At 42.6% G+C, this 18,519-nt stretch overlaps 1 protein-coding gene across 9 annotated transcripts in view; it reads left to right on the top strand.

The window, feature by feature from the left end:
- Positions 1-2,137: 2,137 nt before the first annotated feature.
- CNKSR2 (connector enhancer of kinase suppressor of Ras 2) overlaps positions 2,138-18,519 on the top strand; it is a 284,331-nt gene continuing 267,949 nt past the window's right edge. For all 9 annotated transcript variants that reach the window (XM_018562440.1, XM_018562438.1, XM_018562437.1 and 6 more), the window contains exon 1: positions 2,138-2,512. In XM_018562440.1, coding sequence (XP_018417942.1) covers positions 2,449-2,512 — 64 coding nt within the window. In that variant the 5' untranslated portion in view covers positions 2,138-2,448. The remainder of the gene's footprint in view (positions 2,513-18,519) is intronic.

Here is an 18,519-nt window from a genome sequence, read left to right as displayed (position 1 = left end):
GAAATACATATTTATTTTTCATTTTTGACCATAGATAGCCTTTAAGTAGAACTTTGGAATGATGTTACTGGTGCAGAGTATCACTAGAACTACATCTCCCTTATACACCCTAAGTGAAACACATCCAATATAATGCATACATTGTTCACCCAGTAAATTATACATATGATCTACCCGCCCCCAAACCCACCCTCTGATTCATGTCTCTGTAGTACCCAGCTCACCTCACCTGGTATTGTATCTTTCTGTTCACCAAATGCCTTTGCAAACCCAGATATTGCCTTGTAAATATAGCTGTGACATCGTCACACTGCTGTATATTGCCTGTGCAACAGAGCCGTGAGCGGGATTTTATAAAAAAAACTGTAGCAGAATCTGGAGCAGTTGCTAATAGTAACCAGTCAGCTTCTCTCTTTCATCTTCAAAGCTTAAGGGCCCATTCATACATACAGTGGTGACAATTGTTTTCTATGTGCCCTGTTCACACTACAATGCAGAGGTGATGGGCGTTGATCCCCCCCCCCCCCTAGTGTTTTTTTTCATAAAAATTAGCCTGATCTATCTTTTTTTTAAAAGCAAATCAATGCAATGGTGTGAACCACACTTATTGCCAATCATTCATGTTTAGAATGCAAGGAAATGCATTTGGTGTTTTAAAACCCACCCTCGCCCCCCAGCCTAATTTTCTCCCATCAATACTTACAACAGCGCAAAAACAAAACAGAAATGAACCCTTATTTGTCAGCATACCACAAAAAAAGCAGCATTAAAATGAGGGGAGCAAACAAAACCTGTAGCAGCTGTGTACAGCAACAAATCAGCCTTTCTCTTTTATTTTCAGAGCTCAAAGTAGTATTAAACTCAATCTTTTTTACAATAATGAATCCAGAGCAAACAAATTGCTCAGCAAAGTATGTTTGCACATTATTGCCCAAGAACTTACAGTCAACATGTTTCCAGACAGCTGGTTCCAACTCTCTCGGTTTCCCTGAACTTCCTGTCTAGTACAAGATCACAAGGGACAAAGCAGTATCCAGCAGCTGTCCATCTAGGAGCTTGAAGAAGGGAGGAGGGGGGGGGGGGGAGTGTCTTGCTTTGCTGTGTGTATGTGGGGACATACAAAACTTACTAGCACACACAAGGGAGGCTCCATAGCACCTTGTAAGGGAAAGGAGGCACCCTAAGGGTTTGTTCACATCCTCTTCAGACCAGAATGTTTTTGTCTGGTCCAAAAACACATCTCCATTCATTCCTATGATAAAAAGTGAGACTAGTTCTCAGCACTGCGTTCAGTTCCAGAACGTTTAAAAAAAGAACCACATACACTATTTTTTCTGGTCGGGAATAAACCAAAAGTCATGCAAATGTACCAGAACTCACTAGAAATTCAATTGAAACGTAAAACGCACCAGAACGCATTAAAAATGCATAAAAAATGCACACACACATTTCCAGAAACACATACAGATCTGGTCTAGAGATGGTGTGAATAAGCCCTAATAATTAAAACAGGATATCAGGGCCAGTGCTCAGAGGACCAGCTGATTCTTCAGGAAGCTAAACCTTTTAAACATCAAGGAGCAGCATCCATTGTAAGTGATTTAATCAGCATTTGAAAAAGCTTAGAAACATGTCTGACTTTAATATCACTTTAATCTGAGCCAAATGAAAAAAAAAAGCTAATTAGTTGCCGTGGGCAACTGCTCCAGATTCCGTCTGCTCCCGTTTGTACCACAGCAGAAAGCTCCCAGCGACCGAAAAGATTGCGTCTTCAATCAAACGCGATTGCTGACGGGTTGCTCCGAGTTACCGCACACTGCTCTTTGTTTCTAGGACATCGATCTGAAAGCAGAGATGCGCAAAGAAAAAGGAAAAAGGACCCCCCTTTTATTTTGTTATTTATTTTAATATATTTTTTATTTTATTTTTGTATGTATTTTTAAATTATATTTATCATTCTGTGCAGCTTAACTCGTGTTATAACAGACACTAACCATGCAAGCACTAATACAGAAGATCTGCTGTGCAAAGGAGAAGAGATAGAATAGTTAGTGGTGGAATCTTTGGTGTTTGTGGCTGGGGGTGGAGGGATGATGTCATGTAGGGAGGGGAGGAGGGTGTTAGGTGGGAGAAAGAGTGAAGAGAGAAAGGGCTGCTTGCTTGGAGTGACTGGTGTGAAGCAGCATTGTGCATAGCAGAGAGGCGTGCTCTGTCCAGCAGCATGAGAACTGATGCTGCTCATGGAAGCCTGGACTGAGCTCCACTGGGCAGAGACGGCTCAGCATTGCTGACATCCACAGCTGCGTTCCACCCAGGCTGAGGACTGGCTGCTAAAAGACAAAGCTCCTTCTTGTGCTGCTGGAAATCTCAAGAACCCGGGAGACTGACAAGGCTTTGCTTGTCCGCGCATCCCTTTGGTAGCTGTTCAAAAACCTGGCAAAGTTTAACATGGCATTGATTATGGAACCTGTGAGTAAATGGTCCCCGAGCCAAGTAGTGGACTGGATGAAAGGTACAGTGCATGTCTCCTTTGCCTTTTGACATCCTGGTGAGCGTCGTGTTCTTTGCAATGTGTCATGTCCTGCTTAGCTGACTTTAATGGCTTGTGGTTGTTGATGATCACGCTGTGGATTGTGTTACTACAGGTAATTGCCTTGACCTGTGTGCATCAAGGCAGACCTGAGCGTGGGAACTTCCCCGGCTATGGAGATCATAGTGGACGAGGCATACCTTTTATAAGAGTCCTGCCAAATTGAGAGTTTGCATTTAGGGAAAACATTTGGGAGATTTCTATGAAATTCATTGGAGGAAAGCAAAATGAAGGTGGATTGTAAGGGTACAATAGGTTTTAAATGGTTCTTGAGGGTTATGGAAGCTCCTTAGAACTATCCGGACCTGTTCTTGTGCCAGGAAATGGTCCTTTTATATTTTATATTTTGTAATTTCTGTTTGTAGTAAAGGGGGAAAAAAAGTGTGTGTTATCAAATAAAAAGTAAAAACACTAAATGAAATAAACTAAACTATCTTGAATTATACTCTAAAACCCTAGATGTTTCCTTTCTAGCAAATTGCAGTTAAGCAGCTCATAATTGGCAAAATTTAGGCACCAATGAAGTTACTCAGCTCATCCCTGGTCCCTGCACTTATGTTGTTGATGATGAGGGGACCTTAGTACTTGCAAGATTGTGAACTGATGCCTTCCCTTTTTAGATCCGCTATGCTGCCTTAGCAATCACCGCTGTTCCATGAAAATTTTTTCTCTTTAACCATTTCCTAGGTAATCCCATTCACCTATTAAAAGAAGCGCACCTTCATCTAATGCATTTCTGCCTATAAAGTAGGTCACTATCAATTAACCGCGGTTTTTCTTTTCTATATGGAGTACATGGGTTAACACAACTAATTGCCTAATTAAGACTGATGTGAAATACAGATTGCTTCCCAGATCCACTTGTCCTCTTTTAATGTTTGCATGAGCTGTGAATGCTTTGGGGATTCATCAAAGACTTTTCAGTGCAAAATACAAAATTGGGGCAGTGAAATGGTGCCAGATCCATTCTAGAAATCCTCTGTCTTTGGGAACGAAGGGGATCTTCTGAATGGGTAGACTTAATGCAGGGTTGTGCTGCCAGGAGACATTGATTAATGACCCTTTAAAGATTTTTTTTTGCGTGGGCACGAAGCATTAACCCTTCACACCGTGATCTTTCTTTGCAGGTTCCTCTAAAATAGATGCATGCGTGTGGTTTATTATTAAACTGCATCATCTGACAGTTTGCTTGTGTGCTGGTCTCAATTTCTGTACCTTTTTAGTTACCTTAGAGCTGTAGGAACCCTGATGATGGGGAAAATCAATCATTCAATGCAAACCTGGATATTAGTGGAACTCGGATACTAGGTTTGGCATGTTAATTTATGGAGCTGAAGCTGTTGTGGTGGGAAGAGTGCACCCTGAAAGGGATTCTCCTGGAATATTTGTATTTTGGTTACTGCAGAGAATCACATTATTTTGGGGATTTCTGAATGTTGCCTCTAGTGATCTATAACAAAAAGTGTTTTTGTTTAGTCTTGGGCTTTGCTGTTTTAGGTTCCCTTCATACTGAGCTGAGGGATCTTTTGATCCTTTTTTTAGACATATTTTGAGCAGGTATTTTGCATGTTTGAGGATTGAGATCTTCTTCTTTTTATTTTTTTTATTAGCCAAGAGATCATATGAAAAATGCACCCTTCACATCTGTAAATGTGAAGGGTGCATTAGTTTTCTCCTTCTTTTTTTCCAGGCCAAGCTGTCCAATAATAGTGGCAGACGGGGTTGGAACATACAAGGGAAGTACCGATACCGCTGTCTCTGTATCGGGTACCGTTTTTTTTTTTCTTCTAGTACTCGCCAATAATGGAAGTCCCATTAAGGAAACCAGGCGGCATGTAATGACTCGACTCCCAGCTTCCTGATTAGCTAGGAAGCAGTCTCGATGCTCCCTCATCACCAGGTGACGGGGAAGCATGGAGGCGGCTTTCTGGCCAATCAGCAAGCCGTAGGGCGGGTAATGAATTGCTTGCCAGCTTCCTGATACCTTAAGTTCTTGCCCAAATACTCTGTATCGTTACCTCCCTAGAGCAGGCCATTTAACAATGACAGGGGTGCTTACAATGGTTAGCTTTTATTAATTTATGTAAAACCTTTATCCGAATAGTTAAAAAAAAAACTGTTGTAATTGCTTAAAAAGTGTTAGCTGGAGTTTAGATTAAATTTCTTAGTCAAGTCCTATTAAATCTGCTAGTTCATCTAAAGCTGTCCATACACCTATAGATCTTCTCCAATTTTTCTATGGTCAAATGGAAAAAGCGCAACAGATTCCTCCATCTACGCTAAACTGTCAAGATGGAGGAATATCCCGCTTGTTCAAGCTTCAGTATCTTGCTAGTGGGTACCGATGGCTCTCTAAATACCTGAACAATCTAATTGGATGCAGTCATTGTTCAGGTGTTTTGAGAGCCAGCAGGGCCGACTAGCAAGATACTGAAGCTTGGCCCAGCAGGAGATTCCTCCATCCACACAGTTTAGCGTAGATGGAGGAATCTGTTGCACTTTTTCCATCTGACCATAGAAAATATGCAGAAAATCTATAGGTGTATGGCCAGCTTTACCCTACCCTCCCCCACAGGATGAAAATGCTGCTGTCCAAGGGTGATTCTGTTTCTCCTTCATAGACCGGAACAACACTAAGGCCCCATTCACCATTTTGAGTAGCGTAAACGCACGCAGACATGTTCCAATGGGTTGTACATGCACGAGAAACGCGGATAAATAGCTAATTCAGCATTTTTAGCAGCAAGCATGCCACATTTGCATTTGGTGTGTGTCTTCCCAGCCGCTTTGGGTGCCATTATTAAGTAATGGCTTTGCCAACACGTTGCATGTCTTTAAAGTGACACTAAACTCGGGAGTTAAATCCTTAAAAATGTATTCAAGTACCTAACTATTAACATAAATGTATCTTATTTGTATATCACTCGGTTGTAGATCCTCAAATCATCTGTGAATTGGTGCTGACACTGTGTCCTTCCTTCTGAAGGGTGACTACTTTTTTCCCCAATGGTCCCTGTGTGCGTTGTAAAGTAGCCGCCCCTCCAAGCTCTCTCCTGTGATGGACTACAATCTCATGTTTAGTTTACTCATTTGTATTGGGATTGTAGTCCATCAAGGAAAGAGCTTGGAGCGGCGGCTTCTTTACAACACACAGGGACCATGGGGAACAAAAGTAGGCACCCTCCAGAAGGAAGGACAGTGTCGGCACCAGTTAAGAGATGATTTGAGGATCTACAGCTGAGTGATACACAATAAGAGACATTTATGTTAATAGTTAGGTACTTGAATGCTTTTTTGAGATCTTAACTCCTGATTTCAGTTGTCACTTTGGTGTTGCGTTCTCATGCAACACATTAACGTGTGAATGAGGACAAAGTCCCTGTTCACACCTAGGGGTTTTGTGGCTCAAAGGGCTAAGCACTACAAAGCTCAGAGGATTTCCATTATTTTCAATGGTAGCTGTTCACATGTGAGTGTCCTGTCGCCTGTAGCGAAATGCTTGTTGCTGGAAAAAGTACATACGCTACTTTTCTGCAGATTTCTGCACTTCAATGTGAATCCCTGTCAACGCGAGATGTCCACATCTCTCGGCTCAATGTTGCCTGTAGCTCGTCGCTCGTTCATTACCCTTTTTTGTGCAGATGTCGCGCAATTTGGCTACAATAGACTCTATATTGTCGCACATTACCGGCGATATTGCACGACATCACGCTACAGAAGGATCACTTTTGCACTGCAAAATGGAAGGAAAGAATGATGTCACATCAAGATCTTTTGATTGGTTACAGCCCAATGTAGCAGCCACAAAGTCCTGCCCAAAAAACGCGCTACGTAGTGCGATAAAATGTGCAATGTCGCTCAATATCGTGCAATGTAACTCCTAGCCGCTCAGTGCAAAATCGCGCGAAAAAAGCGCAATATCCATGTCGCTCGGTGTGATTGGGGTGTAAGAGACTGAAAAAAACCTCCTGAAACACTGACGCTTGGGTGTGAATGGAACTTAAGACAGGAAGTGTGTTACTGGCTGTATCACCAGGTGAAAATAAACGGGGGGGGGAACAAAAAATGGAAAACCTATGCATTTAACAACATTTTAAGGATTGGTAAGTTGCAATATATTCAATTTTTTTCTTTTGGGGTTTGGTTATGCTTTAAAGTATTACTTGAGATCTTTAATCCACTCATGATACAAGGAAGTTGTTCTCCATGGGCAACAGCTGCATATTGATCTTGTTTGTTCTTATCTGCCCCATTTGATATTCCTTAATTATTGTGCACATTTTGTATTCTGCGGTTTTCCTTCATTTATGGGATGATCAGGAGAGGATCCGTGCATGGATCCCCTCCTGATCGGAGCAGTATGGATCACCGCTGTGACATTCGTGCCCATCCAATTGTTTTCCTCAATCTTGCGATCAAACTGCTGGACCCCATGTCGGTCTATGGGGAGTTTGATGTAAACAAACATGTGTCTCTTTACATCAGATTACCCCCGATCGGCATGATCAGGTCCAGCGAAACGGATCTCTGATCTGTTTGTTATTCCAGACCTGGCCAGAGTCTAGGGCAACCTGGTGTAAACGGACACCTGTCTGTTAAACATGCCTGCTGCCCATAGACTACCATTGGGTATTTGATCAAGTCTGCTTGAAAAACTGACAGGTGGACTTGATCGGACTGCCCGTGTGAAAGGGGCCTAATATAAAAAGAAAAACCACAACGTTGTTCTTGCTTGTTACAGAAGTGTTCATAATAAAATAGATCTTAGTCATTCGTTTTATATAGAGACACAAGTCTTCATTCACACCTACAAGTCTACTTTTTTATGTGGGGTGTTTTTTGGGGGATTTATTTGCATGTTTTTCATGCATTTTAATGCTTTATGTCGTATGCATTTTTGTTTTAGCCAAGGAATGTGAAATAAAGCAAAGGTTGTTAGGTTAGGGGTTTTGTTGTCATGAGCTAAAATTCACAAAAACGCATATGCATTCCCATTGAAGCCTATGGGGCCAAACAAATGCACAGTATAGCACCAAAAGAAACATCTGCACCATTTCAAAAATCGCACTTCATCATGTTGCATAGGTGTAAATGGGCACCATAGAGAATAATATGATTTCTATTGTCATGAGACAAATTGTACTAGTGTGAACAGAGGCTAAAACCTAGCTGCTGGACCAATATCATTAATGATATGATTGAATACAAAGCCCATATATCCTTTCCTCTATACGTGTAAGGATATTCCTACCACCAGGTACTACAAATACCAGCAATGATCAAAAATAATTTTTTTGCAGAACAATATCACAACAATCTGTGTGGACAATTACTACCCATTTAACATCCAATATGAATATCAAAGGAAAGTCAGCCCATTCATGCAGGGCTTCAGACTGTGGCTGGGGATTCCTGCGGCAACCTACGGATTCCTGTAGGTGTGTCCATACAGATTCAGCTGCTTTGTCTGTTCAGGTCAATGACAGGCTGACTGCAGCCGCAGTCCGCATGTAATAGTACAATTGCTTGTGGTTTAGGATGGACGATTGTCCTTTTACAAAGTCTGTAATCATTTTATGATGGTCCCTTGTGAATTTAGCTTAACTCTGATCAAAAAAGCACCAAGTGCTATATTAACAATTGTACAAAAACTATACGTAGTAATATACTGACTCAATAGCCAGAACAGAAAGTGAGAAGAAATCTCCAAAGTGAAGGAATTCCCTGACGGTCATCAGACTCGGCAGAACTAGTGTCCGCATTGGATTTTTCATCTATATGTTTAGATGAAACCCCAAATTTGGGATTTTATTTTACTTTCAGTGACAATGATCACCAGGACAAACAGAGAAGGTGTATCTCTCTAACAGAGACACAGACAAAAATAAAAATCTGGCAGGCGTTTTCATCCCTCTCCACTCCTATCCAAAACTAAAACAAAAAGTTTTGGCTTTAGTTGTACTTTAAGTATTCTTAGTCATGTGTTGTGTTATCAAGAAGCTTATTATTTTTGTACCTGTTACTTTATTCCTGGCATACTATCATCAAGGCCTTAATCTGCGGCCATCTAGCTACAGGGGAACTAATTGTCCCAACATGGTCTGCAGCAGATGGTTAACGGAGCCTAGTTCTTTAAAACGGAACTAAACCAATTATTTTGTTTTTTCCACTAAAAAAATAAGTGTGTGTGCGCGTGTGCATATGTATATGTGTGCGTCTATCCTATCTATCCATCCCACTTTTCCAGCACTGTGATTCTCTGTCGGCGCTGGCACTTCTGAGTTCTCAGTCTTCTTTGGCCATTGGTTGGCAACTGATCATGTAATTCATGGGCATGCAAATAGGACTTGCATCCTCCCCGACAGCTGGCCCATTCACAGTATCCTAGAGATACCGTGAGCAGACTGATGTGTACGCTGTACATAATAAATAAAAAAAATTGAGAGGAAGGAAAAAAGGAGGAACTTCTTTTTTTTTTTTTTCTTCTGGCAGAAGAGGCTTTACATGACTCTTCTGCCAAAAAATCCTACCTCCCCAGTGATTTTTTTTTCACCCTTTATACTACGCTTTTAATTGGACCATTACCCATATCTTTAAAATAACAACAAACACATCTTTAGAAATGTTTAGTACAATCTACAAACGCATACTTCTAGATAATTGCAGGCTTTGTATTCTTTGCATACCTTATTTCTTTTTTTCTTCCTCAGTCTTCTGACGGTGGCCATGTTTACTAAGGGCAGATTACTAGCTCTCCCTTTACTTCCGGGATTTCTGCCACATGTGACCTAGGACATGTGACCATGCACATCATCTCAGGAGAGGAAAATGCCTTTCCCTGAGATCTCATGAGATTACAGATGAGACTTCCCAGCAATGCTCTGCTGATGACAAGGCAATCCCAGTGTGCATTGCTTTAGCAAACTGAAGTCCAAAGCAGGGAGTAAATGCTCTGCAAGCGTAAATATTTCATAATCACAGCATTTTACACCTGACATGTCTGTTGTTAATAATAATTAATCATCATATAGAGGAATGCATTGGTAGGTTTAAATGTTTAAGTGTAAAGGTCCGCTTTAACTTCTGGAGGCACGCAGGTTGCTCACAGCCAGATGTGCAAACAAAAACAATTTAGTGAACAATTTCCAGATTCTATATAAATAAGATATGAGTTTTGATGGCTTTTTCTCCTCTACACACTGCTTTCTGCATTAATGGGATGGTGTGCTCTGTACACACAATTTTTGAATCCTAGCTTGAAAATGCTAGCCTGAAAAGCATAATTTTCTGCAAACATTTACCAAACATTTAAAAAGCTTTGAACAGTTTTCATGAAGCCCACAAGGCGTACTTTAATGCCAGCTTGAGAGTGTTCGATACAGGTCTTAGAGGGGGTGCTGGCTTTCTTTGAATGAGCATTTGGCAAGCACTGCTTGAAACCTGCTGAATGCTTGTTTAGTGATACAGTCGGAGCTCCCACTAAGATTTGTAGTCAACACTTCCAGACTGAACGCTTTCAGAAAGTACAATGGTTTGTAAATGCTCTTAAGACCACAGTTAACAAATGCCCATGTAGACCAATCCTTTAAAATGCTAATGATCTATTTTGTAATCCTATAGTACGGAAGGGGCAGTACAAGTACTGAATGACAAGGCAATACCTCACTGTACTATATTCAATATATATAATCTCGGATAAAAATCTTATCTTTTGAGTCTATTGATTTGTCCACAAAACCCACTGGAGTAACGCCTTCCAACAGCAGCACACACTGCAAATTTTGGTCGGTTCATTAAGAACAGGCACAGTGTGTGGCTTCCTTAATTAAAGGAGAAGTAATAATAATATTATTATTATTCAGGATTTATATAGCGCCAACAGTTTGCGCTCTTCCCATTACTTGGAGCTGGTGTGGGAAACTGCAGCTGTTGCATGCTGGCTCTGTAGATCAAGAGCTGAGTGATTATATGACTGCTGTTTAGTCTCCTCCCAGCAAAGAGTGGTCACTGTCCGTTACTGTTACCCGTGGGGATTCACGCCCTCCCCTCTTCAGTGCTTATTGGAGTGACATACAATGGCGGAGGGACCTTTCCTGGCTGCAGAGTGGCTCTGCGCTGTCAGCATATAGAGAGTAGTGTCCCGCTATACTGTAAGCCGACTTTGGATCACAGAAGTACATTAGTGAATGTACTCTTGTGATCCAAAAGAGAAGTGACGCCAAAACAAAGGATGGAATTCAGTTTCCTTTTATACCTTCATTTTTACAGATGTTATCTGTTGATTTCACTAATCAGTAGGGCCTCCTTCTCAGGGGCAACAATTTGCAGTGCTCTACCTTCTTAAGTAAGTAGGCTATGTCTGCTTACTGTGTGATGTAATTCTCCCAGCTGCTGACATCACAGCAACAGTACCTGTGGGATGGATCAAATCCCTGATGGGCAGCTCCACTATGCTCTGCATGGTCTTGGTATGGGGCCATAACATGTGATGCCCTATGTCAGAAATGAAAAGTGACCACATGACCTATACTAAGGATTAAAGTGTATTTATCCTATTAGTTGGGGTTATCTGGGGGGTTACAACCACTTTAAGGAATCATTTGGATGTACAAGGAATAAATATTATTAGACCCTACTTTTTCTCAACTAGTGTTGATATACAGTAGTTGCCTATGTGTTCCTTAATCTGTCCACCTCAGCCATTATAAGTTGTGTTCTGTTTCCTTTCTAAGGCTTTGATTTATCCTTCGTTGTAAAAGATTGTTTTACCAATACATGCGTGAAGGCATGTTCCTTTGAATACCTAATAATAGGTTGCTTTACCAATAAATGGATGAATGCATTTTCCTTTGAATACCCTATCACTTATGAGAGAAATAGGGAGGGGGTGGTGCAGGATCTTTCTTGGCACATGGTTGTTTGATTGAAGTAAACAAAGCTTTTACAAATAAGGTGAAGCTCAATGAACATTGACTTTGCAAAGTGAGCAGTCTATGTCTCCACAAATCAACTCCGGTGTAGCAGGAGGATTGAAATGCTGTGGAGTAGATATCATAGGGAAGGAAATATGATCACACAACAGGTGTCTTCCAAAGAGGAAGAAGCTAGTTGATGATTAAAGTCTATTCGAACCTTAACAATGAACGTCTTATTTGCTCCCCTTTGGTCTATTAGATGTAACAAAGTGCTTTTATTGGTGTACTTACCGTATATACTCGAGTTTGCAAAGGTGAGGAGGAGGGATTCTGCAGTCTTAACATTTCCTATTCTATGATGACCAAGCTGCTGCTCCATATATACAACACAGTGAGTGCTGTCACCCTATGACAGGAAGTATGGTAACGGTAGGATGACCAGGTGAAAATAAGCTTGGAAATAAAAACGAATGCAGCCACCTCATCTAATGACTGGTGAACTGCAGCATTTTACACCTCCATCCTCTATATAGGGAACAGGGATTGTGTAGTTCACAGAAGATAGCAGGGAAGGCAGATAACATTGTTAGAACAATTTTTAGTGGCCAGGAAGTTACAAAGATACTAAATTCCTATGCAAATCAAGAGGTATTTTTCTGTGCAAAAAATGTACTTCGCTTGGAAAAAGAAAACAAATGCAGCCACCACATTAAAATTACACTAAACGCCGGAGTTAAACCTTCAAAATGTACCTTAACTGTTAGCAAAAATGTAGCTTACTTCTGCATCACTCGGCTGTAGATCCTCAAAACATCTCTGAATTGGTGCTGACACTGGAGGGGGGCTACTTTTGTTCCCCATGGACCCTGTGTGTTTTGTAAAGTAGCCACCCCTCCACTCACTCCTCCGATATGGTAATTTTTTAATACAAATTAGTAAAGTAAACATGAGATTGTAGTCCATCACAGGAGTGAGCTTGGAGCGGTGGCTACTTTACAACACACAGTGATCATGGAGAACAAAAGTAGCCACCCTCCAGGAGGAAGGACAGTGTCGGCACCAATTCAGAGATGTTATACAAATAAGGTGCAATTTTTGTTAATAGGGTACTTGAATTCCTTTTTAAAAGTTTAACTTCTGAGTTTAGTGCCTTTTTTAAAGGAGTCATATGTGTTGCAATATATTACATATTTGTTCTTGGGTTTAGAAATAATTTTATGCATATATATGCAAGAAAGTTAGGCATTGCATTGTCATATTCTCTGTGTACTGTAAGAGACATTTGCTAAAAGTAGTTTGATACTATTCAGCAACTAGTAGTTGTTGAGACAATGATGCATATTTTATAAATTGCGTGTCGAATACAATGTATCTTGTGAACTGTGGATAACACTCTACACAAGTGAGAGTGAATACTATTTATGAACAGTCTATTGAAAATAAATACTGTATTTATTGTTTGCCTCTTATAACAACTAGACACCTACAATTAAAAGCATTAAATGCTCCATAGCTCAGTTATAATACTGCAGCCAGTGGCGTAACAATCGCCATAGTGACCAAGGCGGCCGATGTAGTGGCATAAGTAGCAAACACGGGGCCCCATACAAAATTTTGCAATGGGGCCCTGTGATTTCTAGTTACGCCCCTGACTGCAGCCAAAACAATTCACCAACATGGGAGGAAATAAACCTTCCAATATCTAAAACATTAAAGCAGAACTACAACCTGCTATCCCTAACCACCAAGACAGTTGCCATCTTAGCCTCTGTTTGGATTGCAGTTGGCATGGTGTTGCACATGTGATCAGCTATGACATCAGCCATTTGAGCCAATAAGCATACTCTGATCCCTGGCAGTTGTATTGCCTTAAAAGTAACGGTTTTAGGAGGCAATACATTGATATGTAATGATCTTCTTTAAGTGGTGTGTCCAACAAAAACATCTGCATGGCTTGGCTTGACTGGATTTCATAAAGCCTCTAGTGCTGCCAACTTTTAAGTCTACAGATTTTTTTTTCTTTTATATATTTCACACAGTGCCTGCCTTACGGTGTCACTGTCTTGCATTTAGGGATGTTGCTAGACTCTAGCACCCAGGGCATGTGCCTCAGTTCTTCTACTGAGTGACCTGCATAATCCAGTTTGTAATATTGTGTAATTTATAAGGGATGCACCGATACTAGTATCGGTGCCAATACCGAGTATTTGGGCGAGTACTCTTACTTGTCCAAATGCTCGGATACTTACCTCTGATTCCGGAACTTCCGGTCAGTGGGAGATTTTCCTCTGTCAGGGGGGTACGCCTGGGCCGTGAGTGGAACCCCTTGGCAGTGGCGGCAAGCCAAAGTCCGAGGTCGTGGTGCACAGGGAAAATCCAAGAAGAATAGTCAGGTCCAATCCGGGTCGAGGCAGGCAGCAACTTTCAGTAACGGAAGGGTAAGCCAAAGGGTCGGTAATCAGGAGTCCAAGCAGAGGTTCAGGAATAAAGACAGGTTCAAGGCACAGGGAGCTGGGAGATCACACCATAGGGATAGAATAACTCAGCAATGAGCCAGGGCTCTGACTGGGTTTTTATACTCAGTGGAGGATTGAGACCACTCCCCAGCTACCGAGGCAACCAGATAGCCTCTCCATCAGGAGCCAATGGTGAGAGAGGGGCAGAGGGTGTGTGCTGGGAACCTCCCCCAGCAAGGATCACACCTGACACCAGTAGCAGGTGCACTACGCGCACGTCCCCGTGCCTGCGCGCGCAGCCTGTCCACCGTGCACTTGTCGCGCATGCGTACCCGCAATCCTGGTACCAGGGGTTCTGCAAGGAAGGGGAACCCGTGCCCCCCGCCGCACATGGCCACCCCGAGGAGAGGTAAGCCCCCTAGTACCCTGACATCCTCTGACCGGCAGTGCCAAGGGATCATGGAGCCGGCTTAATTTCTGATCAGGAAGCCGGGTGGTGGGTTATGATGGGCTGCCCGGCTTCCTGATTGGCTAGGAAGCTGGCTTCATTAGTTGCTAGGCAGCCTGGCTTCCGAATAGCACCTCATGACCTGCCCAGCTTCCAGATTGGTCAGGAAGCCTGGCAGCCTCGGCAAGTGAAGCTGGTGTTCTTTCGATAGAGCACTGGCTTCCCAGTCAATCAGGAAGCGAGGCGACAGGTCATGATCCACTGCCAACTTCCTGTTAATTGGGGCACACGGCATCTGTATGCAAAAAAAGTTTAGGATCAATTCGGATTTCTTCTTTTTTTTTCATTTTTCGGATTTGGTTCATTATTTGATTTGGTTCATTATTCAGATTTTGTATCTGTCAAATTTTCATGTTGAAACAAAGTCACATGACCGTTCCTGTAATTCAACCCCCAGCAGCCAAAAAAATCTGATTGGCCGGAGAACAGTCACATGTCCGATAAAGTTTTTGTTTTTAGCGAAATTTGGATGGATACAAATTTTCGTTAAAAGGACATTTTGGATTTGTTCGCATTCCGCTCAAATTCAGAAATTCGGATGCATATGAATATACATTCAGAACAGAATGAAATGTACATGTCCACTGATAAACAATTATAAATGTATAGGCCCATATTCACCCTTTAGAATAAGCATATTCAGGGCATTTTGGAGTGTGTTTTTTTTTTTTGTGTGTGTTTTTGAAAAAATGGAAAGTTAGTAGGAGGAGTCTGTTTAGGCACAAAGTTTAGCCAAAAGCATCTTACGTGCATTTCTCAGAAACTTCTATTGAAGTCTATAGGGCAAACAATGTGATTCTGCCAGAAAAGCGCATGTACTTCTTTGAACTACAAGCAACAGGTGACCCAACACTCAAGTGTAAACAGGTACCATTAAAATAATGGGATTCTTTATGTTGAGCATCTGGAAAAAGATGGCAAAATGCTCAGGTGTCATTGGAGGATTAAAAATAAAGGTTTTTCAAGTTTGTCTGGCTGGAAATACAGTGCTGAAGGTCTTGGGAGAAACTGCATGCAAAAGACATAGTTGCATATGTGGTCAGGTTGAAAAAAAGACATATGCCCAGGGCTTTCCATACACTATTTGCCTCCCGAGGACTGAGGGGGTGCTGTAAGTGAATGGTTATTCTAGGTGGGGGATGATTTGATGCGGTCAGTAAATTGTCATTCTGGGGGGTGGTCCGCCAGCGTATGCTCCTTACATTTGGGTCCAGCAGCTCTGTCCGATGTCCCTCGCATCTCACTGATGACACTGGTTGCCAGGAGCTCAAGCAACTGGTGATGTCGGTGAGCTGGACGGGAAGCCGGACAGAGCATCCCAGGTTGCCGAAAGCTTTTGGCAACCTGGGACGCTGTGACCACCCCTCCAATGAGATGCCATCTGAGCCTGTTATTATATGGACGGCCCTGCATATACCCAATAAAGTGTTGTTAAACCAGCAGTTACTACTTTTGTATACCAGTTTTTTCTTAAGCATTGGTTTGCTTTCAATTCCTGGTCTCCAAATGCCTCCTTTCATGTCCCGTTATCAGGTGGCTCCAACCTTGCTTGTGTGCTCCCAGCATGGTTTCTCTACTGTGCATTCAAACATACAGTCCTGACCCCAGGCCCCTACCCTCTTCTACCTCCTCCAAGCGAGTAACTCACAGCAGCTTGAGCCTGCACTGTGACTGGTGCACTGTGCATGCGAAGGGCACAGGGCACGCTTCCCTACCTGGAAAGTCTGGGAAATCGGTGTTGTGGGACCTGGAACCGTGGTGGTGAAAAGTAAAGAATGTGAGTGTTTCACACATTGAGTGACACAGTGAGTGGTTAATAATTATTTTTTTTTTTTTTTTTTAGAAATCCTATATTTAAAAAGTGGATAGTTTAGTACTACTTTTAAGTTCAGCCAGAGATCAATCATTTAAAATAAGAACAAATGGCTTCCTCGGAACCATACATGTGCAGCTGATACAGGCAATGGCGAAAACCTCTATAAAATGTGGTTAAATTTGATCTAAATTTTTTTACTGATATCCCCCGGGCCATCGCATACTCCTTGGATCAGCGATCTACATTTCGCTTAGCGGGTTGGAAAAGTTATCTAATATTTCTTGGCATAGAGGGCATTATTACAGCCTCAGTGCTGAGATCCTAAAAACTCCTACTAAACCTCTATATTCAATCATGGCAGATGGCAAGCTTTCTATAAAGAGCAAAGCAATTTGCAAGTAAGTGCATTGCAATATTTTTTTCAGTTTGTTTAAAGTAGATCTAAGGGTTGACTGTATGGCATTTAGGGGCTTGGGTATAAAGCAGTGAATGTGACTTTAACCAAACATTCACTGGAGGTGAGTCAATTGCTGTCATTCCAAATGTGCACCAGATTCACCTCCAATGAATGTTTGGTGAATGTCAGCTTAACTGTTTTTTATTTAAAAAAAAATATAAATGTTTTCCCCTAATGTGCTAAAACCCTATCATAAACGGTTGCTTTGAGTTTATTTATTTTTTTAAAATCTTTTCTTATATCTCAGCACTGCTGATCTTCTCAAGCCTATTTTAGCCATTTGATGTCTACATGTAGGGCTGCAGCTAACGATTATTTTCATAATCGATTAGTTAGCCGATTATTAAGTTCGATTAATCGGATTTAAAAAAAAAAGGCTCCAGTGATGGACTACTAGTTTGTATTGAGATTGTAGTCCACGGGAGTAAGCTTGGAGTGGTGGAAGTTAAAAAGTGTGGTGTGCAATATAGTACATTATACAGCGGCGCAGTGCAGAAAACCAGCAGCTATAGAGGAATACAGCAAATCGCAGCAATAGTAATTATACTATAATGTATTATTGCTGGGATCTGATGTATTCCTCTATAGCTGCTGGTATTGGAGAGGACGGGTATGATGCAGGAATAGGGAGGACGGGTATGATGCAGGAATAGGGAGGACGGGTATGATGCAGGAATAGGGAGGACGGGTATGATGCAGGAATAGGGAGGACGGGTATGATGCAGGAATAGGGAGGACGGGTATGATGCAGGAATAGGGAGGACGGGTATAATGCAGGAATAGGGAGGACGGGTAAGATGGTGGAATGGGGTGCAGAGGACGGGTTTGATGATGGAATGGAGTGCAGAGGACGGGTATGATGATGGAATGGAGAGGACGGGTATGATGCAGGAATAGGGAGGACGGGTATGAGGCAGGAATAGGGAGGACGGGTATGAGGCAGGAATAGGGAGGACGGGTATGAGGCAGGAATAGGGAGGACGGGTATGAGGCAGGAATAGGGAGGACGGGTATGAGGCAGGAATAGGGAGGACGGGTATGAGGCAGGAATAGGGAGGACGGGTATGAGGCAGGAATAGGGAGGACGGGTATGAGGCAGGAATAGGGAGGACGGGTATGAGGCAGGAATAGGGAGGACGGGTATGAGGCAGGAATAGGGAGGACGGGTATGAGGCAGGAATAGGGAGGACGGGTATGAGGCAGGAATAGGGAGGACGGGTATGAGGCAGGAATAGGGAGGACGGGTATGAGGCAGGAATAGGGAGGACGGGTATGAGGCAGGAATAGGGAGGACGGGTAAGATGGTGGAATGGGGTGCAGGGAAGGAGAGGACGGGTATGATGGTGGAATGGGGTGCAGGGATGGTGGGATGGGGTGCAGAGGACGGGTATGATAATGGAGTGCAGGGATGGAGAGGATAGGTATGATGGAATGGAGAGGATGGGTATGATGGTGGGATGGGTTGCAGAGGACGGGTATGATGGTGGGATGGGTGCAGAGGACGGGTATGATGGTGGAATGGGGTGCAGGGATGGAGAGGATGGGTATGATGGTGGAATGGGGTGCAGAGGATGGGAATAATGGTGGATTGGGGTGCAGGGATGGGTATAATGGTGGATTGGGGTGCAGAGGATGGGTATGATGGGTTGGGGTGCACAGTGTTGGGTCCCAGGCCTTCGGGGAGGGGGGGGGAGGTCGGGGCACTTACTGTCTGAACATTCCCTCCATGTCTTCTGCTGAAAGGTTTAGCCTGGATGCCGTCTCGTCCCCAGCCATA

This window comes from Nanorana parkeri, unplaced genomic scaffold (genome assembly GCF_000935625.1).
Source record: "Nanorana parkeri isolate BGI_ZX_2015 unplaced genomic scaffold, ASM93562v1 scaffold577, whole genome shotgun sequence".
NCBI lineage: Eukaryota > Metazoa > Chordata > Amphibia > Anura > Dicroglossidae > Nanorana > Nanorana parkeri.
Note: the sequence above shows the minus strand (reverse complement) of the source record. Positions and strands in the feature narration are given on the sequence as shown.